Consider the following 25,442-nt stretch of genomic DNA (forward strand, 5'->3'; position numbering starts at 1 on the left):
ATATGAAGACATGTTTTTTTAAGATGGGGATTGTTCAAAAAGAAAAATACTCCCTTAAGAAACCTGTGGACATTTTACTTTCATAATAAAAGTTCTGGCTTTTAGTTTTTCACACATTCTGACTGGTTCCCTGCTCGTGTGGCTGCACAAATTGGTTTCTTTAATTAATTTAGCTTATTTTAACTTTAACGACACAGCAACACATACATTGATGACGCACGACAGCCAGTACCAATTAAATTTGGCCCCAATTGACGATTAATAATATCAGAATCCTCATAATATACGATATCGATTGATCGTACATGTGTTTTCAAATACTTTTTTAATGTGATCTTGGCTCAGCTGCAAATCGGGGACGCAATTTCTCACTAAACTCAATTTATTCCCTTCAGCATGTTTTTTATATTTGAAGCTGGCGTCACAACTCGTCCATGTAGACATTGGCTCCACGTTGTATGGAGCGATGTTTATAAATAATTTTTCTAGTTTATGTAACATGACTCATTATTTTCCTCCAAATACGATTTAACTTCAAAACTCTGAGGATACGTCAACGCTTCCCATCTGGTAACGATGGAACAAATATTAACGTCATGGTGACACTAGAGGAAAAGTCGCAGGATTATCAAAGTCGGTATGATTCATCATCTGAGGATCACGAATGTTTGTGGTAACTTTCATGTTAATCCAGCAAATGGTTGTTGAGATATTTCAGTCTGGACCAACAAACCAATCCTGCCATGTCTGAAAGTGACTCACACAGCTCATCAAATATTTAAATCTCTGCCTGTTAATTATTTTCTGATTGAACATATTGAACTGCTTCAGCTGCAAACGTGTAGATACCGCTCCGTGTTTCCCCACAGAGCAGGAACCCTGGGTGATGAGGTTATCCGTGTCTCTGAGCTCCTCTGCTGCAGGACGCCCAGACACAGGAGGCCTCTTGCTGCTTGTTGCTCCTGAAAATCATCCGTCTTGTAATCTGTCCATTAATCACGGTCACAATCGTCAGGTGAACAGTCGGCTCCAGTAGCTGCGACAGTGATGATTTTTTTTAGCGGGGGGCCTGGGAGACTGAGCTAAAAACGTACAGGACACGATCGCCAAAACTCCAAAAGGAAAGAAATGAGGCCGATTTTTTTTTGCTGCAACTGGGATGCAGAGTTACAGTTGGAGTTCGGGGGGTGTGGGGGGGGGGAGAGAAGCCCGCAGTCCATGTGCTCGGCTGAATGATGATTAACTGTAATTACCTAAGCAGTACCTGGCCTGCATGCCAGGAGGCAGCCCAAGATTAATGGGGCTCTGCTGAAAACGGAACAAAAGCTCACGTTTCCGAGGTAATGAATCGCTCTGGTACTAAGGCGTCTTCACACGGAGCGCCCGGGCCCCCGGGAGGTTCATTACAACGGGAGGAATAGATGGATCCTCTGCAGCATTTTCAAACGGGGGAGAGAGCAAGAGGAAGTCTTAAATTGTCCCAGACATCCTGGTTGCTACACGGCTTCAACATCCAGAGGAGATAAACAGCCTCCTCTGTGCTTCTTACACGGGCGTTAAACGCTACACAACAAACTGCCTCGTTTGCCTGGTCGCACCCGCACACGAGGCGTTTCAACAATAAAGCTCGACGTGGTGTAAACCGGTTAAGTGATGAAGATAAATTTGACGGGGTTGATGCCTTTAAGGACTGAAGGACAAAGACCTGCAGTGAATTACCGACCCTTTTTAACAGACGACTCTTACGGAGCCGACACGCCACTCAGCATTATCTGCATCGACGGAAGCAGGTTTCGTTCGTACAGGAAGCACAGTGTGGTGAAGTTTGCCTGGAGGGCAAAGTTTTATTACAAGTGTCTCCTGTTATAAATCACTGTCCGACGAATAACCAACAGATTAATGGCGACATTATTTGGTTGTAAAGGTTAATTTATGGTTTTTGAGAAATGAGGGTGAAGAAAGCCGCTGGACGGCGTGTGAACGAGGCCCCAGCGAGGTTAGCACGAGGAGCTCTGCAGGAACGAGGCCCGGTGATGTATGGAGACTGGCGTCAATTATTGGAAGTCAAACTCCTCGAGGCAACAATGAGAGGATTTACAGGCCGCTACATTTTTCATGCCCTTATACACGTTACCTCTGGATATGTAGGTCGATAGCGAGATGAAATACAAGCTGACTGGAGGTTTTATTGTTTACAGCGCTCACAGCCCACATACATGAAGCCCTCTCCTCACGTAAATACTTGGAGGAAATGCAGGTTGAGGCATGTCCAGCTGTGCATCGCGTTGTGTGCAGAGCTGCCTCGAAAGCCCAAAGGCCTTTTTTCTTTTTTCTTTTTTTTGTTGTTTACAAGCCTCTAATCATGTTAATGACACTGTGCTCACACGCAGGCCACTTCTCAATCGATCACAGTGACGAAGAGCAAAATAAAGTGACAACGCTGAGAATCTGTGCCTGAGCACGTCCGAGGGAGATGAGAGGAGATGTGAGATTCAACCTTTAAAGTGCCATTCATCAGGGAGGACAACAAAAGGGAGTCAAAGCCATTATCCTCCCCGTCGCCCGGCAGTCTGCGTGTGAACATAAACACACGCGTGTACACATGAAAACCTGCACGCATGAATAATGTGTTGAAACTAGAATAAACACAGGGAGGTACATCATGGACGCAGTGTGACACAATAAACAAACAAAAAGATTTCAACTCATCTTAATATTACTGCTACTGTTTAAAACAGGTAGTTTTCTTCTCAGACATTTTCTTTAAAGAAAACATTTAATAATGTAAATGTTCCTTTTTGTACTTAGAGCTGAGGTTTTATTTGCAGTGACACAACTTATTTATTTAACATGACCTTTTAATAGTTTTTACTTTTTCACTGCTTATGTTTCTTTGTCTTATTTTCATTCAATGTCCCTCATCTGGTTTATTTCCTCTTTTGAACAGCACCTTGTTGAGAGAGACTTAGAGGAATAACGTCTTTTGGAGTCACAAATATTGTGTTCATGTGATTTATTATGACATTTAACTGCTTTCAGACATGGACCGAACGACTTACAGAAATTCACAGCAGTGGTTGTGTCGATCACGTTTCTAACATGTGACGGACACGATACTGGAAGAATACTTATATATATATATATATTTTGTGAAGCATGTTTTTAAGACATTAATTAAGTTACTAATGTTTTAAGATCTTTTTATTCTAAGAGGCCACATTCCACTTGTTACCACAGCATCCTGCAGTTTCCTCAAGGTTTGAATCCAGGTTTATTTCTCATTTTAATGATCCATTAAACAATCTAATTAACATAAAAACCTGTGTTTGAACAGCAGAACGAAGGATGTTTAACAGCAGATGATCAGTTTGTGGAGGAGGAGGAGAATAAAGACGTTTGTCCTGCTCGGGTCAGATTCTCCAGCAGCAGGGAGGACAGTGTGGACAAAAGACTAGACGTTCATTTATCTTCTCTATATGACCCTGATGCAGATGAGGAAAATGAAAGCAAGCAATCAATTCCTTAATTGGGTTTATTTTAACTTGTTAAGGGGGCCTCTGTCTAGATTAAACGGGAAGGTCAATTTCTCATTGTGACAATTACTGTATTCATCTCACAGAGCAACAAAGGGATCCAGCAGGGTCGGGCCGAGACGGACGCAGATGCCTCCTCTATTGTGTGAGTCCTTCCATCACAACATCGTGTTTATCTCACTGTAAACTCATTACGATCTGCGGACACAACACAAAGGTGTGAGAGTGATACATCTACACTTATCTACACTTTCAATGAAGCACACTGTGGGGTCACTTTTTAAATGATCGGTCGTTACTGGGGATTTTTGACGGCACAAAACTCATGTCTTGATATTTTAGAAGGAAGCGAGGAAGCGTCTTATACTTTGTATCACACAGACGCTAACTCCAAGTTAAGTCTTCAATCTCTAGTCAAGTATTTCTCTCCAACAGTAAAAAAAAGTCTGACATTTCTGAAAAAAAACCCTGAAGCATGTATTTAAATATGAACACTAAGAAATCCAGCAAACCTTCTCCGAGAGGAAACAACAACTGTTCTGCCGCCAGAATTTGATTTTAAAATATCTAAATATTGAACTTTTTGCAAAGAATTAAATGAATAAAAGATGAACTTGTACTATTTTGAGTTTCCTGCCAGTTTTAAAATCAGAGGAAAGGCTCCGATTAATTGGTTCAGACTGAAGAAGGGTTCAGACTTTGGCTGAAAATGTCTCATCGTGCTGAGCCACATCAGTCATAAGACAATGTCCCTGCAAGAATTTGTGGGTGAATAAAACATGAACAAACTTCTGTGTTTGAAGTGTCCCTGCTTTAAAGAGGACAAACAGCAGCAGCCCTGCTGGGAAAGTTATGGGGTTGGAGCGAAGGCGTGTGGAGCCGAGCAGCTGCAGAGGAGCATTTATTTTGGCTTCCTGAGAGGCAAATTAGACTGTTGACATACAGCGTGACTCAGCTACTCCCTCTCGTCACATCAACAGTTTATTTACCAGCGCGGAGAAACCACAGAAATTAGAATAAAAATTAGATTATGTGTCCCCGCGCTCACAGAGATGCATTCAATTACCCCGGCTGAAAACTTCTCTTGAGGGGGAGTGTGGAGGGTTTTTGCTGCATGGCCATATATCAAAAAGCAAAGAGTGGGAGAGCAACATGCCATGTCAGCTGGTTATTTTCTGTTCCTGTGTTTTCTTGTTTCCTTTACCTCCCGTTCGTAGGGGGAGATAAATCCGTTAAAAGCTCTACAAACCAGGCAGCCTTTTTACAAGACTTGTTTAATCTTCCTGGTGTTTGCTTTAGTTAAGTAAGGGATTGGCTTTGTCCGGGGCCGGAGTGGTGGGATGTTGATTCCTGCCGGTTTGTGAACACTAAGCTCTTATCAGTCTTTATCTGCATTTGAACAGGTTTCTAGTGGGCCGACCAATCAGATTAAATATAGACCCATTTTGCAAGTTGGTAATATATCAACCACATGTCCCGGTGCTGCCTGCGGGTTCAAGCAGAGTTCATGTTATTAGTATTACAGGCCTTTCATGCTCTCCGATCTCACACAGATCAAAAGGGCTTTGTGAGGTTTTCCACCATCGGCCAATTAATGCCCACGAGTCCAGCTGCTCGGCCTGGAAGGGCCGGACTAAGCACTTTTCACAGCTAAATGCCAAAACGTTTTCCCCTCCAGTGAAACCTCGTTTTCAGGCAATTATTCAGCTCTTTGGGACGATTTTGTAATTTACACTCTAGACGTTGCATAACAGGAGTCGCAGGAGTGATCCTGATCTGCTCCCAGTGAAATAACAAACCCGCCGGGCTGAAACAAAGCAGGATCTACAGCGAACAGCCCGGAGACAGAGTCAGGGAGCGTGAGGAGATTCAGGCTCAGAAGAAGCTTGTTTAAATGAAATCACTGGTGGGTGGGACGATGAAAAACTCTCATTCTCAAGGTCTCAGGCTTCCTCTGACCTCACGGTGACGTCCCAAAGTACGAAGGTTTGTACGATGAGGACAGAATAATTCTGAATCTGTCTTTAGCATCGAGACTGACTTTATTATTCTGTCATCTTTGGTCTTGTACTGTATAAATTAATGTGTTTTGACGTTATCACACTTGTTGAGGCTTCATCATTCCACCTTTAACAGATTCTCTGAGCATTTCAAAGTTTATAGCTAATGTACATGACGACTGAACTGAGTCAGAACACACCAAAAACATGGACAGTGTCCCTGCAGGTTACTGAACTGATTCAAAAACTTCACATGGCTCATTTAATGTGCCGTTAGCTACTACTAACTATAACAGCTTTAAATGAAAGAAAATCAATTTGTTGCCCCCAAAGGTAAAGGATAATAGAAATGCTGCCACCTAGTGGTAACTAAAAGTCAACAGAAAACATGTTATATCTCTTCTTTAAAAATGAACTGTTTGAACAAAATCTTAGTTCAGTTAAAAGCACAAATAATCCCTGATGAAACTGCCCATAGCTGGAGGTGTCTTCATGTAAAAGGCACATGCTCTTCTATTAGTCAGTGTTCTTTGCATTCCTGCAACAGTGACGGACATCGTGGTGCAAACATTGTCAAGACTGCAACAAAATGTTAAACCCAAACATGATTTTTTTTCCCGCCTGCAGCGGATTGTCACCAAATCTAAAACCAAACAGAGGCCGCACCACAGACTGAGACCTCAAGAGTCATTTCCTACATGTTAGCGTATCCCAGTCGTTTGGTGAACTTGTCCCTGTCGATGTTCTTGTGCTCAGGGACGTGTTTGAAGGTGCAGTCCTGCCTCGTGCAGCCTGTGGTCCTCCAGAAGAAGCACTCCTTTTTGTACAGACTACAAAAAAAAGAGAAAACAACTCGTCACTTAAATCACAGGGAGATTTAAAAAAAAAAAAAAAAAAAAATCATTTTACACTTAATGAGTAAAAATGTACACGGCGAAACTTTTTTCATTAAGATGTATGAGTGTTCTTACTTAAGTCCACCGTGGCCTTTGATGGGATATCGCACAGTGAGCAGAGCCCCTTCTAAAACCATCCCCTGAAGAGGAGACAGACAGTTTCACATTTTTAACTGCAAGTAAAACTCTCTGCAGCCTTTACAATAAAAAGACTTCTTCACTATTTAACTACTTGTATTATGTCTCCTGTGTAAACACACCAGATATGAGAGCTAAGCAAAAAGTGCAACTGTAAAACTAGGGGTGAAAAACAAGTTAATTGTTTATATTTTATTGATTAAGCTGCTGGTTATTTTCAAGATTCATCATTCCATCCATAAAATATTTACAACGAAGCTTTCTCTTTTTTTTTTGAAAACTGTTTGTCCCACAACTTTTTCTTTCCAAAATCAGTTTAAAGTGACTTGTGAATGTCCCCGTTATTCTGATGGATGGAAAATTAATGAATGCTCACTCTTGGCTTTGTCCTGCTGAGTGTTCATGTTTATTAAGAGTTTGCTGATGTTTGAAATGTCCTAAAAGAACACGACATACATTAAAACACTGGATTGCTCGGTCACAGTCTTCCATTCTTGTGTAGTTCACAAAGGCACATTCGTGTTCGAGCAGCATCTTGATGCTGTAGATCACTCCAACTCTGGGAAAGAAAAAAGAAAAGAAAAAAAGGAGGGTTGTAAGTGATTCGGATGATTTGATCGAATCTTAAATTCAGATTGAACAAAAGTGTGTTGAGAGGCGTGAAGAAGCTCAGACTGTGGTGCTTCACCTGCTGAAGAGCTCATGAAGTAAAGCGTAGGTGACGGCCGGAGCCAAGGAGCCAACCCAAATGGAGAAAAGCTCCCTTTGTGCAAAAGAGAGGAGATAAAACAACAATTTAAAATTATACCACACAGTGGGAACACACTTTAAAATTCAGTTTCAATTCATACAATCTTACAAATACTTAGAACTTACGGTTTCACAGAACCCCTCAAATGACGAGTCGGCGACTCAGATTTCGATCCGTTTTGCAGCGGATCAGAAATCAGACCAGACACTTTGACCTGCTGCCCTCTGGAACGATTTGCTTGTAGGACGGTCCACTCTTCGTCCTCGCCCTCGTCTTCCTGCAGCGAGGGTTCGTCTGTATTGTCCTCGCTGACACCGGCACCTGAAGAGAGCGAACAGACCGAAGGCTCAAGAAACAGGACATCATCAAAGTGTCTTCGCAGATTTCATCTTTTGGAAACACTGATATTTACCTTGAGGAGTATTGTGACCAGCAAACAGAGCTTCCACGGCTTCCTCTAACGTGACGTGAGTTTTCAGGGCCTCGTTGCTCTGTGCCCAGCTGAAGCCCATTTCCTGAATTGAAAGAAAACATTTTCAAGCGCCTAAAACAGAACTTTGGAAACGCTGCTGATGTTGGTTTAGTTTGAAAACTTCAGAGCTGCGTTGTTGATGTTAGGAAACGATGATGCATTCATTTTCTGATTGGTTCATTCACAGTTTTCAACTCTGTCACAAATCCAATAAACTCCTTTTAAAAGTAAATGTTTCCTTCTAAACTGCTGTACATGAGTTTTCCTACCATGAGGTGCAGTGTCTGTGCTCGTTTCAACTCTTGCTTGGCTTCAGCACTCGAACTCTCCAGCTGCAGCACCTCCTCATAGATCAGCGAGGCCTCATAGTATCTCTGCAGAAAAAATAAAACAAAAGCAATGAGCAATTTTAAAAGACCAAGTGATAAAACTTGAGTATCTGTGTCTAAAGGCACAGAAAGTAAAACAAGTAGCAGTACAGGATAAACAGTGATTTACCTTGAGCCCACACAGAGCTTTCCCCTTCCTGAATAAACCTTTTATCCAGTTTGGCGCCATGCAGAGCGCCAGATCAGCATCTCTGAGAGCATTTTCAAACTGCTCCGTTCTTTCATAACAGAGGGACCGATTTCCAAACAACCTGAAACAAAATAAATTATTAGCAGACGCTGCTTCTGGGTGCTTTAATACAAGCTGCACTAAACTTAGCTCCATGTTCTTACCTGTATTCCCTTGGGTTGAATTTAATGGCGTCAGTAAAGCATTTAATCGCCATCTCAAACTGCCCGGAAGCCGCCAAACGATTGCCTGTACCTGGAAGAACGGTTGTGTTTGTCGAGTCGTTGCTTTCACGTGTTTGTTTTACATCCAAGTATCAGTTTGAATAAATGTTAAAAGGTAAATAGAACTCACCAGCCAGCTCTCTGCTTCTCTTTGCGTGCTCCTCTGCGGTTGGATCTGTTGTTTTCTGTAATTGTTAAAAGGTCAAAGTGAGACCTCTAAGTACAATTTCAGGCTCTTATTGGGAAACATTACATTTGTGTTTCCATCGCTCCCACCTCTTCATTGGCCTCATGTTTCTCCTCCTTTTTCTTTTGAACCACAGGATTTTCCACAACTTTAGGCTTCTCCTCCTTGAGCTGCGGAACTTCCACTAATTTGCTTTTCTGTGCAGGCTTCTGGTTACATGTCTCCTCGGGCACCGATTTAACAGCATATGAATTATTGAAATCCAACTCCTGTGGGCAACAAGACAAGGCGGTTGTTTATGGACAATTCTCTTGTTGATGTGAACATGCAACTTTGCCACTTTCTATTTGGACGCCATCATCTAAATGAACACAACACAAAGAAAAGTACATTTTTCACAAACCTTTTCTTCTTCTTCTTCTTTTATATTAATTGTAGCAAGAATTTCTCGTCCAGCAGCCTCGGTTGCATTTGGAGTTTTATCACATTCTGGGGATTTATTTGCTTCTGCATTATTTTCAGTAGAAGGACTTTCTTCCTGAATTTTGGAGGAGTCAGACTTGCCTGATTCCTCCTCCTGAAATATCAAAACAAGTTACATCAGAGCGGCTGTGAAACAGCTTTGAGGTCTGGATTTTATTTCTGAACCTTGAGACTCATTTGTTAATCATTCATAGAAATATGAGTAACACAAGACTTACAGGTAAAATGTTTTGGACTGCATTCTCCTTTTCTACTCGTTTCTTTTCTTTTTTACGCTGGAAAAAATAAACTCTTTTGTGAGACATTGCCCCAAAAAAAAAACAAAGAAGAACAAAAAAAAAAATTCAGAATCATGTCAACACTCACCATTTTTTTACGCTTGTTCTTCTCCTTTTTCTCCTTGCATCGCTCGTCTTCTGCTTTTGTTATCATTTCTAGTTTATCAGCCATCTGGGCAGGGGAAAAAAAAAACATGTATAGGGATAATGGTTGATTGACGAGCACCGGTTCTCAGCTAGAAAAAGAAAATTCAAAATGTACATCCCTAAGTCCAATAAAATGTTTCTGCCAAATTAGAAGAAATACCCTCAAAGATTTCTTGAGAGACAAAAAATGTGAAATCACAACAGTTTGACCACCAAGAAAAATCTAATTATTTCCAGATTCCAGGTGAACTTTTCAGTCAAATTGAAGGGATTTCTTCAGGGAGCTCCTGAGATATTGCATTCTTTAAACCAAATGTGCCTTTTGAGATGTCCACTCTCAGTTCATCAGTGAGTTTAATTAAACCTTCATACCAAAATTTTAGGGGGAAAAGTCTCTCAAACATTCTGAGATATCACATTCACAAGAACGGAACAGACTTAAAAACAAAAGGCCTCCAGCTGCTGCAGAGGCATGAAAATGAAAGAAGTGCATTACCTCATCAGTGAGTTCTGTAATTCGTGAATGTGGCTCTTTAGGTTGATGAGCAGCTTTGTGTGAATAAAAACCATCATCTTCATCATCATCATCATCATCATCACAATCACTGACATCTGAATATGAGAAGTCTTCTTCGGGGTAGAAGGGCTTAGTATCTAAATATAACAAAAATACAGAGTGAACATACACATCGTAGAAACCCTGAAAGACATTTTTAATCATTGAAAATAACACTATTAACAATAATACAATCTAAACGGTTTCACCTTGATTGCAAGGTACTAAATGTGATGATAAATAGAATATCTATTTGATTGCTGCAACATTGACTACAACTGCACAGTGGACTTTGGACTTTATACAAGTCTGAACATTTTCTATGCAGACAAACCTCCACTAAGAAGAGAAGTTAGACAACTGGGATGGAGACAAATGCATCACCAGTGTTTCTGTTTCCAACACTCAACTATGACACAAGTGTACCGCCCACTCCCTGGTCAAAGGTTCCATCTTTAACTCTACCCTCCCCTGTCACTTTGAGAGTCAGTTCAGAAGAAAGCCTTACTGAAGACACCAGTGGATAATATTTTCATGAAGTGATCAGCTCCTTGTATGCGCACCATGTTGGACCTAAGTAAATCGGCCACGGCTTCCTGGAAGAAGAACAGAATAGAATTATCAGTGACTTACAATGCACAATTCAAAGTAGGGCTGAAAAACAATTAGTTGATGATGTTGAAGAATGAAAATTCTGTGGTTAATTCAGAGGAGTTTTATTCACTGGGCAACGGCGACAGATGACACAACAAGGCAATACAATTCTGTATCGTAACAGGAAGGCAACCTGGGCAGGCTAATTTACAACATGGGGAGTTTTAAAGCAGGTATCTGTCAATGATGTAAAACAGTTTGTCTCAGCACAAAGTTTAATGTCATGAAGACAAGAAGGAACTTGATGTAGATGCATGAAGAAACTGAAAGTACTCACTTGACTGAAAGGAAAATTCACAAACAAAAACTAACCAACTAACTAACTTCGTTTAGAAGAAGACAGAGAAATGACCAGTAAGTGGATCTTTGAGTTAACAGATGGAAATGTTTGAGACAATAAAACAGGGATGACATTTTATTCTATTCTATTATAATAATGATCAGGAAATTGAATTCGTTACACGTCACCAGTAATTGTGCTGTGGAAAGTACACCTGACGACGTGTTGCCAGGAGGACTCACAAAACCAGAAAGACCGGTTTGTGTTCCCACTTCACAATAAACACAAAGTGTGAGTCCAACTCGTGACAAACTTACCTGTAACATCGAAGCGTCAACGTTGTCCCCGGGTGTTTGAGCCGCACCTGACCGGAAGAGACCCGGAGTCATTAAAACACGTTTCACCCACAGCAGCGTTAGCTACCTAGCTAGCTAACTGGGAAGCTAACTAGCATACTTTGCTGGGCTAGCTCTCAGGAACAGAAACTCAGCGCTAAGCTAACGAAGCTGCAGCCTAACCTTACCTTGACCCTGGTGCCTCCGTCCCGCCATAGCGCCGCCTGGTGTCTGTGTGTATTTAAGTGTAATTAGCTTGTTAGCCGGATGTTGTTGTAAGGGTTCACTTCTTCTCCGCTCAGATAAATACACAGGTCGGTGTCCCGCCTCCTGAGTAGCGCCACCAATGAGCGGGCTTCGTTCTGGTTCAGGGGCTCTGATTGGGTGTCTCGCCTGTCAGTCACAGTAAAGAGGCGGGTTGTTAATAACTGAGGAAACAGGATTATTTTATATATATTGAATTATTTGACTATAACAATATATATATATTAATAACAGGATAATATATATATATATAAATTAAAAGCTTTTCTTTCCTTTTGCATTTCGAGAATAAAGTTAAAATGTCATGTGAATTTGTTCTTCACTTGTATGATTTCTCTTTTTTAATTTACATGTTCAAAATGAATGATTTATCATCATTACTAGTAGTAGTAGTATTTTTATTATTTGTATTGTCTTAACATTTCTAAAAAACAACCATCAGCCTCTCTCTTTCTTTTCTTTTTTTTTTTTTTATCGCAGCGGAGTGGTGCATCTGTCCAACAAAACGATCTTTGCTATCCTCCAATTTCAAATCCGTCCTCGCGCGAGCTCAGCCCCCTAGCGACGCTCCATGGTTACGAGCAGCAGGAAGCGCGCTCACGGTGGCGGGCTGGGAACAACAACAACAACATGAACGCGGAGCCTCCGCAGGTAGTTTGTGTCTCTAACTCAAATGTCCTTTTGATAAAAGTCACCCGGTTATCGAGTCGGTCCTCGGGTAACTTCTCACGGAAGTCCGGGTCACGGTTAGCCAGCGGTGGCGTCTGACAGCGGCTAGCTAGCTGCTTTGCTAGCTGCTTTGCTAGCTGCTTTGCTAGTCCGTTAGCGAACTCAGTGGCCGACAAACAGTCTGTTAAAGTCTTTGTTGGTTAGAGGATCGTTTGTGTTGTTGGTCGGGAGGTCAGAGTCTGTGGGTTAACCAGGTTAAAGGTTCTAAATGTTTCTCACCAAGTTAGCTCACAGCTAACCTGTTGCTCCGAGCTGACTTTACAGGTCCAGTGTGCAACATGTCGCTGAAAGGATGTTTCTGAATATTAAATAATCCTGTCGATGTTTTCACTCGTGAGTTTCATCTAATTCGTTTTGTTTTGTTTTTACAGTATAATGGACCTTTTATATTTAAATACTTTATATTTACATCAGCAGTGGGCCCTTGGTACGGAGGCCGCCATGTTTTGTTTTTTTTACAGTTGCCCAATCTGGACAAATTGAACAGATTGTAATCTTGTGATTTTAAAAAGTGCTAGAGAGCTAAAGTATAAGATAAAAAATATGTGTTATTAATGTTGTGGAAAATCTGCTGATCAATGGTCAACTCATCAATGAAGAAAGCGTTCAGGATATTTATTGAAGCTTGGCCCAGGAGAAAATCAGAATTCATCCACACAACACCTGTGCATGATGCTCTCTCATCTTCTGAAGGCTGCTTTCCTGCAGTCACACTTTAAACCCCAACAGATCATTGAATCTATGGGTGTGCTTGTTCCTAAACAATCAAATGTATTTTCTAGTTATGGAGACAGTAGTGCCTTTTTACGCAGTCTCATATCTGTGATGTCTAGGGAGCGAAGGCTTTGACCTTCGCCAAGCTCTCGCACTTCCCAAACACAACAGCCTGTTGCACTCAGCCCCAGAGAGGACAAGAGAGACCGTGTCTATGAAAATTCCATGACAATTAATAATAGAATGGATGTGATGAATGAAATAAATAAGTCTTGATGAGCAGACTGATCTAGTTTCATGAGGAGAGCCGTGACATGAAGTGACAGACGCTGACAGGGAGGACGTCCTGTAGTGAATGTTCTTTACTGTCTGACCCGCAGGTTGTAGAGAACGTGCAGGACATCGTTTTAAGCTTCCAAAGAAACTGCAGAGTTTTCTCATGTTTAATGTTACACAGCTGTGAGAAATGGCACTGACAGTAACGGTGTATGACCTTGTTTGGTGATGCGGTTCACAGAGAGTGGAGGCATCTCTTCAGCTGCCAGCCGATAAAGATGTGAGTCAGTCTGTCGGACAGTCCTCCATCAATCCTGGAGCCAGACAGGACCAGGGGCAGCCCAGGCTGGAAGCAGATGATCGGGAGCCTCTACAGGCCAGTGGACACGCTTTGGAGCTGGGTATGTACATTCAATAAAATAAGTTCACTCTCTTTCCTCCCCTCTTTAAATAATATATTGAATACAATTCGATGATGCAGAATTGATGTATTACCTTAAATCTGTGTTGTGACTCAGAGAATAAAATATATTCTTCGCAGTATGTATTTATATAACTGTATCTGTCTCATTCTTTTATCGTGTACGTGTAGAAAACTTAATTTCAATTTCATGACTTTTAAATAATTCATCACAATGTATTCCATTAGATTGGGAAGTTTGTGGCAGTGAGTGTTTGCATATGTTAACTTTGAAGGATTTCCGATTATGTCTTAAGTTAAATGCATGTTCATGTTGCGTGTGGATAACGTTCAGTATTTTCTGTGTCTTCAGAATTTCAAGACAGTAACTTGTCTCCAGCTCTTTCCCTCTTGCCTGTAAACTCTCGAGTGGACCACAACTTCACTGAATATTCTTTATTCCAACAAAGTGAAAATGAATTTGCTCCTTTAAGGTAAAAAACTATTAAAAGTTGATTATTGGATGTTTGGACATTATGGATGGATGTTTCCACATTAAAGTATGAGAAATAAAAAATTTTATTACTCAATGTGCTTTTTCAAGGGCGTACCCTGACATGTCCATGGCATCAGAGAGATTTCACTTTCCGCCCCAGGATCGCACCACTCAGGCCTCCGAGCGTGGCTCACTGTCCCAGCACCCTTTGGCCCATGCAACCATCCTTTCTGAAGAAGGAACAAGCAGCCTATGCTCACTGTCCCAGCACAGTTTGCCACCAGGGGACGACGACCGAGAGGCATCTAGAGGTGATGGTGGTCACAGAGAGAAGCACTCTCAGACACTCACCGACCTTAAAAACAAGCTCGCAGGAGAGGCTGTAGAAGATGACACCTTCTTTCTGAGAAAGGACATCCCTGCCCAGCATCTTCTGGACATCCTTCAGAAAGAGGTAGGCATGCCGAGCAGCAGCAGTAGTGCGGTGTCCTCTGCCTCTGAGATGTCTGTGAAGAGCATTACATCTTATGCACAAGAGTCTAAAAGCTCTAAAATTGAATCAGGAACTCACCAAAGCTTTGCTAGAAGAGAAGGTCCACCTGGTGAAGCTTCTCTGCCCCAACAGCAGACGCAGCAACCTGACCCGTCCCAAACACTGTCATCTGAGGTCTGTAACATCACCATGGGTTCCCGCAGCACTCTACCTGATGACAGCAGCGAAGTGTTGTACAGGGAGCTGCTGTCTGAGGCTGAGAGGCACCGCAGCAGAGAAGCTGGATCAGTAAACCAACAGCAGAAAAGTGCTTCACCACCTGGTCAGTTTCTAACAGAGACATCCGATAGCAAACCAAGTGTGACCCGAAAAATTCTGAATGACCCGCCATGGACTGGGCCGTCTTCATCAGGTGTGGAAAGATTGCACAGAGAGCAAGACCTCTGGTCCTCAGGGAACCAAACAGGGATCGATGGGTCCTACCTGGGTTTCCTTCCACAGTCTCAGTCCACTCCAGGGGTTTTCAAGGCCCCACCCAAATCCAATGTCAAGGCTACATTGGGAAAACTGTCAGCCATAGAATCTGATAAAGACAGCTCGGATCAATCAAGGACAGGGATCTCTCCACAGCCGGCTGTTCCTGAGCCTGACGTCCATGGTCCAGACTCAGCAGATCAGTGCCACGAGGAACATACCTCCGCAAAAGTCCAGTCTCTTCCAAGTCTTAACTACATGCAGAAAGTAGACGCTTGGAGGGAGAATCAGAGCTCTGGCAAAACGTCACTGTTTGACAGTCTGGCACTGCAAGGATTTTCTGGTGTCTCGCCTAAAAAGAAAGCTTACGACGTAGTATCTGACTCCTTGAATCGCATCCTCAGTCAGCAGGTGAGGAGTGTACAGCAGCCTCTTGTTTCCAGTGCTCACAACGAGAATGTCCCACAGAAATCCTCTGCAGCTCCTTCTGGCTCCGCCTCTCCGAGAAGAGGGGAAGCAGTGGGCAGCGCGCCCAGTGACAAAGATAACACTGGGTCTGCAGCAAGACCCTCCAGCTCACCCTCCGGCAGGTCGCAGTCCCACTCCTCTCTTAGCACAGTCGTCATGTCGGCCCAGAAAGAAAATGAGAAGAACGACGAGGTTCATCGTCGTCAGCCGAGTGCCTCTGCTCAGCCCTCACCTCTCGTGAACCTTGGTCAGTTCAGCGACGTATCACTTGATGTGACACTTTCAAGTTCCCAAGATAGTTACAACAATGGAGTTAAATTAGGAACTTCCATAGGAGCTTCTTCTGTCACCAGCCTGGAGGTGGATAATTATGCCCCGTACTGGACTTCTAAACTGTCGACAACACCCCCTCTGCCCGAACCACGAGAGCTCAACATTGAAGAACGAATTCCGGTAATTGAAAAACTAAAAAATGTTTCTTTAAAATATGTTTTGGAATGGAACAATTGATCATCAACTCCAGTTGTAGCAGTTGATTTTATGCTTTGCAGTGTATATAGATTCTGTCTGATTCTGTTGTGATGCTCTTTTTGGTTTCCTCTGCAGTTGTACCTCCACAACCTGGGTATCGACCAGTCTCCCGCAACAATATTAACTCCTTTTGCACCCAGAGGGCCAATCAGAGAACCTGAATTCTCTCCCACTGATCTCTGTACAATTAAAGGATCGATTGGAACCCCGACCAGGAGCACCCAACCCTCTGAAGGTAACTTATGAAATAAAAATGAAAAGAATAAAATGCATGTAGAATCTTTCATCCAATACTAGATCAGCTTTAACTGTTTTGCAAATGTTCATTTTAATAACCAATAAAGATGTGGCTAATACAAAAACTTATATTTACAGGTGGCAGTCCACATAAAGGAGAGTTTTCCAGGTGTAGTATTCTGTCAGTGGACTCTAGTGTTTCCATACCGTTTAGTCTGGACAGTCTTGGTCCGGCCATGTCGATCCCAGAGCCGACCAAGCGAGCATCTCCTCCAACTGATGCTGAAGCTGCCCAGACTGAATGCAGACTGACACCTGCCTCAAAGCGGGAAGACGACTCCCTCTCTTCCACATTGGAACTCAGCCAGCAGCAACAGAAGGACGGCACTTTAACCAGCAGCCAGAATACTTTCCTGCCAGGAGAGAGGTTTGACTCTGACCTCTCATCTATTACCCAGACGAGGAGCGGGGAAAGAGATTTGGAGTCTCCTTTACAGACAAGTCGTAGTTTGGGGAAAAGTGCAGAGGATTCTTTTGTGAGCTCTAAGGCCTTGTTGGAGATCCATAATCTACTCTCTCAGGCGGATAAAGCGTCGTCTGCTGGGTCTTCTGGAGCTTCCTCAGCCTCCCCTGCAGCTCGTCTGCTGTCTGATGACGACATACTCCTCTCCTTGAGGAGGAAAACCAGTAAAGTCCAGGATGCCTTCTCTGGAACTGAAGACCCCAGAACTCCTTCCTCCTCGCTGTGGGCCAGGTCGTCATCTGATTCCATGCTTACCTCAGAAAAACCAAGGCAAAGCTCTTTAGGTCGAGAAAGCATGACCTCATCATGGCAGCCTGATAATCCTTCCACACAATCTCTAACTACTGCACGTGCTGCAGGTTCAACCCTTGTTCTCTCCAAATCCGCCCGACGGGCGGAGCCTGAAGGCTGCAGTGCTGCACCTCCTGACAACAAAGTCCCAACACAACCACCAGCCATCAAGTCTCCACCAGCTGTGAACACACAGCAGCTCATCTCTACATCTGCAGAGACGGCAGCTTTACTAGAGGTGGAAGAAAAGCCTGCGCCTGGAGGTCCTGCACAGAGTCGCTCCTCGTCGCCCGCTCCCGAGGACACAGATCAGGGAGCGTTGAGCGACGAGAGCAGCGAGAGCTCGCTGGCAGTCAGAGTGGCCAAGTTGCTCCAGAGTGAGTCTCCAGCCACCATGATGTCCAGTACACCCAGCATCACTGATCAAGAGGAGAGCAGGGCCAGAGGTATGACCACTCAAAGGCTGTCGGAGTCTTAAAGTTTAACTAGTTTAACTTTCTCAACACCAACAAATTTCATGTGTGTCTAAAATCCTGCCGGACATTCTACACTGACTGAGTTTCTTTGTTTCTGAAACGTTTGACTTCAGTTTTTATGAAGCACTAACAGAACGAGGACCTTACTGGAATTGATCATATTCTTTTTCTTCATTAGGAATCTTTGTATTTAATATTCAGCCTGTGTTGATATAAGTCTTTCAGGTCTTCATAGCAGACATCTTATACTCAGCATCCGCTTTTGTTAGTCCTCATACACAACAACGTCGAGCCCAGAAAACATAATTAGACTATTTTCAAATGTTCATCAGGACAAAAGTGTGTGTTTATGTTGCAGAGTGGATCAAACTGAAGATATCAGGTCAGCAGTGTGAGCCTCTGGAGCTGGACGTAGAAGATAGAAGAAGGATTGAAGAGATCAAAAAAGAGCTGCTGTTAAAATACCCCATGAAGGTAAAGCACTTCATTGTCTGAAACGCAGCAACCGCTGTAGAGACGGTTGAAAATTTGAGTATAATGCAACTTGAAACCATGTATTTTAATATTCATTTTGAAATCTCTCTGTCCTCGTCTGCACAGTACAGCTCTCACTGTTAAGGTAACTGATGTGTGTCAGTTGGTGGTTTGAAGCCTTTTTTTTTTTTTAAACAGCGTGCTGTTAACATTGCTTTGTTTGGTTCCATTGTTCTTTTGCTTTCTCTTTGCACGTGAGAGTTTTCTACAAACTCTTCCCTGGTCTGGATCCAGGTTTGGCTGCAGTGCTGAAACGTTTTGATGTGACTCTTTGTGAATTCGCAGGATGAGGTAAACATTTTTTAGTCTCATGGTTTAACACACTCTTTTGCTTTTTCTTTCTTCCTCCAGAGCCAGTTGAGTACAGATACAGAGAGCAGCGCAGGATCCAGTGTCAGAGTCCAGAGGGGACAGGATCCACCTCAGTCTGCAGGGATGTTCACCACCCCCGATGATGCAACCAACCTGATGTCTCAGCCTCTGCATGGCCTCAGAACCAACCTGTCTGACTCCAGCGTGCAAAACCCTCATCGCCCAGAAACTCTAGAAGCTCAAGTACAGAAGATTGCTGCTCGAGAAGGAGTTACCCTCCCCAGAACAAACCCTCGGGCCCTCACATCCATCTCTATCGCCACCTGCAGGCGCTCCACTTCCCCTTCTCCCTCCACGTCGCCTGCACCTCCCATCAGCCCAGCCTCAGAGCCACTCCACCCGAGCGAGCTCTCTACAGCAGTCGAACACCTTAAAGTGAACAGGCCACCCCCTCAAAATGAAGAAAAGACAACCAGAGAGCCGACATCAGGGTTTGAACCAAGCAGTCGTCTCTACACCTGGAAGCAAAGCCGAAACTCTCAGTTAATGTCAGGAAATCAGAAGAGGCAGGATGCTGTGGGAGGCCAGTTTGAAAAACCTCCCTCACCCTTGCAGGTTTTAAATAGAGAAGATGTGAATATCACTGATGATAACACACAATCTTTTCATCGAGATGATTTATTCACCCGGGACATCTCTGCGTCTGGTGTCCATGGAGCTGAAAGAACCACAGAGTCTTCCACCTCTGAATCTCCTGCCGTAGCAGCTCACGTCTCCCGTGTCCATCTCACTCTGTCCACGAAAGCAGCTGATCGCAGCTTGGCCTCCACTGAGCGCTCCAGTCCAGCGGATGCTGCTACAGTGTTGCCACGTAGAGAATTTGTTCTCCTCAGACACTCTCCATCCACAGCCAGCAGCCCGGACGAAGGTGTCGGTCTGTCCAGTCCACCAGAGTGGTACGAGACCAGAGGGCCGAGAGAACAGCGGGGGCTTGAACGAGCTGACACCTCCACCCTGTTTAAATCTGTGGTTCCTCATCAAAGAGTCATCTCCGCACCCAAACAAGCCTTCACACCACGTCACAGACCGGACGTTTCCAGAAGAGCCTTAACCAATGAATCACCAGGTAGGTTTGTTATGAAAAAGACTTTAATGTGAGAGAACTATTGAAGGACTTTTCTCCTTATTTACATTGCAGCAGGAGAAGCATGGGACCTAGAACATCCATTTATCATTTATAATCCGTGAATTTACACAACTGACAACTCAGTCCATTCTTTTGAATTGTTCACAAATACGTTGAATAATAATAATTTGAGATATAGCAAAAACTAAAAGTAGATAATATTGTAACAGACCAGGAAAAAAGCTGAATTAGCTGTTTTCCTGTGAAATATCTGTGACGTTTGGGTTATTACATTATGATATTTAATTTTCTGTGCCCTCTCGCTTTACGTCTTGCAGCGGTGCCTGTTCTGCTGCCTTATAAACCCCGCGGCAGTGAGGAGCTCTTCTACGTCCCTCAGTTAGAAGCTGACGTCTCCTCTACAGGCCCCTCTGACACCTCCATGGAGAGCTCACACACAGGTACGACACTTTGACTGAGCTGCTTTGTTAATGAGTCCAACTCCGCTGAAGATCTGATCATCTAACAAACGTTTAAATTAAACGTTATTCCAGGTTTTTTTTCTTGCTCTTGGAAAATCCCTTGATAAAAACTCTGAAACTTAAAATTGTTTAAAACACAGCAAATTATAAAGTGATGAATTAATGAGTCCAGAGAATTGAATTGTCAGTTGAATAATCTGTGATGAACGAGGCTCTGCTTTCATTTCCCCTGAGCCTGTGCCGGTCGCAGCTGCTCTATTGTAACGTACACCAGGCAGCCCATTAATTATTCATGTTCAGGGGCTGGATGAGACAAAGGCAGAGCTGGGGCCCCAGCAGAGACACAGAGGGACAGAGGGGGCTTTCAAACGTCTTCTGTTCATCTCTGCCTGGAAATTAAGGATTTGTCTCATTTTGAGCAGTTTTATTCGTCCGTTATCTCAGAAATGAAGACAGTGTTGGTGTAGCCGCCATTCGCACCGTCTTTTCAATTCTCACCAGGCTCAGACGACGCTGTGCCCCCACGCTTCAGCAGCGAGGTCCTCGGGCGCCAGGACCCGGGGTTGGACCGCGGCGTCACTACCAGACACACGGAGGGCATCTACAGCAAGAGGCTGAAAACGGCTTCCTTCAAAATGCAAGAGCCCGGACACAGAGGTACGACGACTGTGACGTAAAGGGTGTTGTGTTGAAAGTCTAAATTATCGTTGCAAAGTAGGCAAATGCCTGAGGCCCCGAGCTGAGGGGGCCCAGTAAACAGCTGATTACATCAGTCCACAGCAAAACCCTTAAATGATTTGATGATTTATGTTCAGAAGACTGTAAAGACACCATGGGGGGGGTAACTGTAGACGTCTGGTTAAAGAGTAGAGCGAGGGATTCTGCTCCTCATCCAGTCTAAACTCCTGATGTGTTTTTCTTGTGACAGATTCCTCTGTGACAGCAGATAAAAGCTCACAAACGAGTGCAAACAGAAGTCCACGTCCGTCCTCTCATGTGTCGGCTGCCTTTACCAGAGTGCATTTGCCAAACAACCAGGAAGCCTCAACGAGAGACCAGGGAACCAGCCCGATGCTGTTTACTCATTACGATCGACCAGAGACGAGCAGAGAGACAGTTCAGCCAGTTCACGTGGAAACGAAGCGTAGGACACGTCATCACCTGGACCAAAGCTCTGTCCCTCAAACAGGAGGACACCAGCAGACGAGGGACCCCGACGCCTCCCAACAGAGCAACATCAGTCTGGATGAGCTGTGGCAGAGGTTCTGTGATCGCTGGACCATCGAGCAGTCTCGCCCGACCAGTGACCGGGAGGCGTCGCTGCTGCAGAGACTGGAGCGTCTGTCCCGTCTCATTCACAGCACGAGGGGGACTCGTTTGTCGGAATTACAGGAGGAAGATCAGGATCCTTGCACCTCAAATCAGAAGCTAGGAAGGAGGAGAGAAGACGCTACGAGGGGAGACAGAAGGCCCAATGCCAGAGAGGATGATGGGAGTTTACTTGAAGAGACAAAACCTCCCGTCCCTCATCAGGCACAGCGAACGTCTCAGCCTGCAGCAGAGAACAGTCACTCCTCCTTCGCCTCCAGTCTGTCCCACAACTCCTCCCAGTCTCTGCACCTCAGTCCCGCAGACGCGTCAGACACCTTGTCCACCGCGTCGGGCTCCATGTCCAGCGTGGACACGGCCCGGCTCATCCGAGTCTTCGGCTCCCACAGAGTCAAGCAGCTGAAGAGCGGCTCCAGCCTCTTTAAGCTTTACAACACCATCAACAAGCAGAAAGAAGGGAGGGAGCAGAGGAGAGGGAGACACGGAGACGTCCCGCACCTCCTCACGCCGTTAGAGACGACCGGCGCCGACGAATCCTCGGTATGTTCAGTATCCACCGATAGGTTTGGTCCGTTCTTCACAACCCCTCAAAGTGCTGGGTTTTCTGAAGCTTAACATAAAAATGGATTTACTGTGTTCTGAGAAATATTCAGCTTTAAAATATTTAGAACAGACGCTTTTCTTTCTGAGAACTTTTAATGTAAATATTTGAGCTTTAATTTTCTACAAAGAAAAACACGAAGATTAGTGAAAAGTAGTTTTAACTTCTGAGTCTGTGAATCCTGATAAAAGCTCAGAGATGAGTTCTGTTCTATAACACGTGGTGCTGACGTTCTCTCTGCTCCGATGACCACGATCTCTGAACAGATCTAAACTTTGAATGTTTCCCATCAGGCTCCTGCTGATTCTGTGTCGTCCACCAGCACCTACACCCCCCCATCACACCGCGGACCCTCCAAGAAGACAGTTAAACTGGTCAGCAAAGGAATCCAGACAGGTCAGTCCAACACAAAACAAGGTTTGATAGCACGAGTTTAGGAGTGGTCATTTTCTAATATTTAATGTTTGGGGCTAGAAAACTTTAACAGTAAATAGTGTATTTACATACATGAGCATCAATATGACCTGAAATCCCATCAATTGAAGAACAGATACATCTGATGCTCGACGTAGTAAATATACAATTAAAGTGATTGTTAGAAACAAAACTTCACTCTTTTTTTTTTTCTTTTTCAGCTGGTGACCTGGAGATCGTCCGAAACGCGACTCGGCGCCACACCAGAGACGTTGGAACCACGTTCCCCTCGCCTCATGAAACCTCAGCGTCGGGACGGATTTCCTCTTCCTCACCCAGTGTACAGAGAGGAAGAGGAGGGCAGAAGAAACCCGCTAAGATTCAGTCCTCACAAAAACAGAGGAAGAGCAAGCGGAGCCCCTCAAAGCTTTATCCTGCAGGTACGACGACGTGGATTCAATCTTGTCAAGTTTGTATCTTTGTAATAGTTCAATGCCAGAATAGAACCAGACTGTTGGATTGATTTTCACTGGTGAATCTCTTCCAGGTGTCTCTTGGTTCATCTCTGCTGACGACCTGCGCTCCGAGGCGAAGAAGGAGAACCAGCAGCAGGCGGAGGAGCCGACACTGAGGCCGAGCACCGCCTGGTTTGAACCGCACAGCAGAACACAAGCGTGGAGAGAACCGCTCAGACAGAGACAAGTCCACGAAGACAGAAGCAGACGTCAGACAGAACCTGATCCCAAAACCAAAACAATATCGTCCGGTCTGACGCACGTTTCTCTGCAGGTTGGTTTGTTTATTCCACTTTTTCTTTGTACGTCATCTCTGATAGCGCAGACGTTCATTTGTAGGTGACTCATTATAGATTGTAACTGTTTGAAATGTCCCACTTCTTATTTAAAGTTTTGAACTTTAACGTTTGGAAGAATTTAAGGGGAATTTTAAACAAGAGGCAGAAATGGAGAACGGTCAGTGCCTTCAACCTCACCTTCACTTTCACCACTGTAAGACATGCTCCTCCTCCATCCTGCAGGAGGCGCTGGAGATGTCGCGTCCGGGGTTCATCTCTCGGTCCACGCAGAGGGTGAAGTGTCTGGCTCTGCAGGCGGAGGAGAGGAAGCTTCAGGCCGTCTTCATCGGAGAGAGAGACGAGCTCTTCAACCAGCCCAGAGGACAGGGGAGGCTGCCGAGGCCCGCAGGTACTCCACTGAACACGCTGGAGGAGGAAGATGATGTCCGACTCTTACAGACGTCACACGAGTCTGTTAAGAATCGTCACGTGGTGAAGAAGAGTAAAGGCTCTGTTGTTTTTATTAAAATATCACCGGTTTGTTGTGTTTGTGTGAAGGCACTGCTCTGCTGAGGAGGGCTGTCCCCAGGAAGGAAATGATCCAGAGGTCCAAACAGTAAGTTCCTCTCTTTTTAGAATTTTATGTTATGAATAAAACGTTAGTGAAAAGTCTTTTGTGCTCATACCACAGACGTAAAGAAATCCAAACCACCGACAAACGGATCAGAAAAGTTCAGCTGTAAATATCTTTTTAAACTCATTAATATGCAAACGTGTGCAGAGAGGTGTCACATGATCTAAGACACATGGAGAACCGGTGGTGTAAGCTGATGACACTTCAGGCACCAGTTTGAACTTGAAACTTAAAATGTGAAGGAGTTGGAAAAGTTTTATGAACTCGGTGTCCCTGAATTAATATGAACGTTTATACTGATCTGTGATCAGATCAATGACTCTGAGGTAAGAGGAGGAAGTAGGACGTTTCTTGGATGTATGAAATCTACTGTGGTGGTGAAACTGTCGGTCCAAAATATAAATATTATATCATCATTAGAACTGAATGAAACTTAATTTAACCACATTGATATTCAACATTTTAAAATGCTTTAAAGAAACGTTTTAACATCTGTTCACATTTACATCACAGTAATTCTGATTTGTGGTCACAGCAGATTCATTTAATTCAATGTGTTTTAATCATTTAGAAAGACTCTGTGAACGTGTGTGTGTGAACGTGTGTGTGAACGTGTGTGTGAACCGAACTCTGAGTGATTGATAATCTGTCAATTTACCATTCGAACACTTTGCTGAAACGTCAGCTGTCTAAAGATTTTACCAGAAGATCTCCGATGTCTGGTTTTCAGCCTTTTTGTCTAACGTGTGTTTCTCCTTCAGGATCTATGAGAATCTGCCTGAGGTGCAGAGGAGGAGGGAGGAGGAGCGAAGGAGAGCAGAGTACAGATCTTACCGACTGAACGCACAACTCTACAACAAGGTACAACTCCTTCCTCCTCGCACATGAACCCTCAGAGGAGCAGCTGTGAAATCTTCTTTAAACAAAGAGAAGCTCAGTTTAGATATTTCAATTTCCTTTGCTGTTGTTTAGCGTGACTTCTGTTTTTACGTGAAACCAGAAGGAACTGATTTTACACAGATTTGACCTAAAGTTCTTTCTCATTTCAATTTTTTCAGAGAATCACCAACCGTGTCCTCGGCAGACGAACAGCGTGGCAGTGATTGTGACTGTAAATGAAACAGAAACTTTTTTCAATCTTTGTAAGAACAAAACTACCTAAATCCACTTTTATTTAAGAACCACATTTTTATAGTTGGTGTTTTTAAGATTATGTTGAAAAGTAGAATTCTACTCAAGAACATAAGATGTGAAGTAGTTGGTAAGACTGACTGTGTGAATGTGTTTTATTGTGAAAATAAACCAGGTTTCTTTAAACGTCAGATTCGTCACTTTGGTGTAAGACAGGAGGCC

General features: G+C 43.8%; 2 protein-coding genes across 3 annotated transcripts; one reads left to right on the forward strand and one right to left on the reverse strand.

Moving 5' to 3' along the window:
* Positions 1-2,998: 2,998 nt before the first annotated feature.
* On the reverse strand, positions 2,999-11,879 carry LOC109641248 (uncharacterized). Of its 2 annotated transcripts, XM_020105640.2 has the most exons (19): positions 11,681-11,879; positions 11,475-11,521; positions 10,732-10,819; positions 10,164-10,321; positions 9,609-9,692; positions 9,461-9,517; positions 9,163-9,336; positions 8,849-9,028; positions 8,703-8,757; positions 8,513-8,603; positions 8,289-8,430; positions 8,060-8,164; positions 7,731-7,833; positions 7,444-7,639; positions 7,256-7,330; positions 7,024-7,126; positions 6,505-6,569; positions 6,232-6,363; positions 2,999-3,731 (listed from the first exon to the last, which is right to left on the reverse strand). In XM_020105640.2, the coding sequence occupies exons 1-19, from the start codon at positions 11,706-11,708 to the stop codon at positions 3,725-3,727; spliced, it is 1,890 nt and encodes a 629-aa protein (XP_019961199.2). In that variant the 5' UTR covers positions 11,709-11,879; the 3' UTR covers positions 2,999-3,724. The 2 variants fall into 2 exon arrangements, with proteins under 2 accessions (XP_019961199.2, XP_019961203.1); XM_020105644.2 differs by lacking the exons at positions 9,163-9,336; positions 9,461-9,517.
* A 381-nt stretch (positions 11,880-12,260) lies between these two features.
* Positions 12,261-25,411, forward strand: alms1 (ALMS1 centrosome and basal body associated protein). Its single transcript, XM_020105639.2, has 18 exons — positions 12,261-12,407; positions 13,717-13,876; positions 14,249-14,369; positions 14,480-16,259; positions 16,413-16,572; positions 16,713-17,834; positions 18,223-18,338; positions 18,750-19,836; positions 20,175-20,297; positions 20,820-20,975; positions 21,247-22,187; positions 22,542-22,644; positions 22,884-23,102; positions 23,210-23,451; positions 23,699-23,864; positions 24,014-24,071; positions 24,851-24,950; positions 25,148-25,411. Exons 1-18 carry the CDS (start codon positions 12,387-12,389, stop codon positions 25,190-25,192), a joined length of 6,720 nt encoding a protein of 2,239 aa, XP_019961198.2. The 5' UTR covers positions 12,261-12,386; the 3' UTR covers positions 25,193-25,411.
* Positions 25,412-25,442: the final 31 nt, after the last annotated feature.

Source organism: Paralichthys olivaceus, chromosome 12, assembly GCF_024713975.1.
Source record: "Paralichthys olivaceus isolate ysfri-2021 chromosome 12, ASM2471397v2, whole genome shotgun sequence".
Classification (NCBI taxonomy): domain Eukaryota; kingdom Metazoa; phylum Chordata; class Actinopteri; order Pleuronectiformes; family Paralichthyidae; genus Paralichthys; species Paralichthys olivaceus.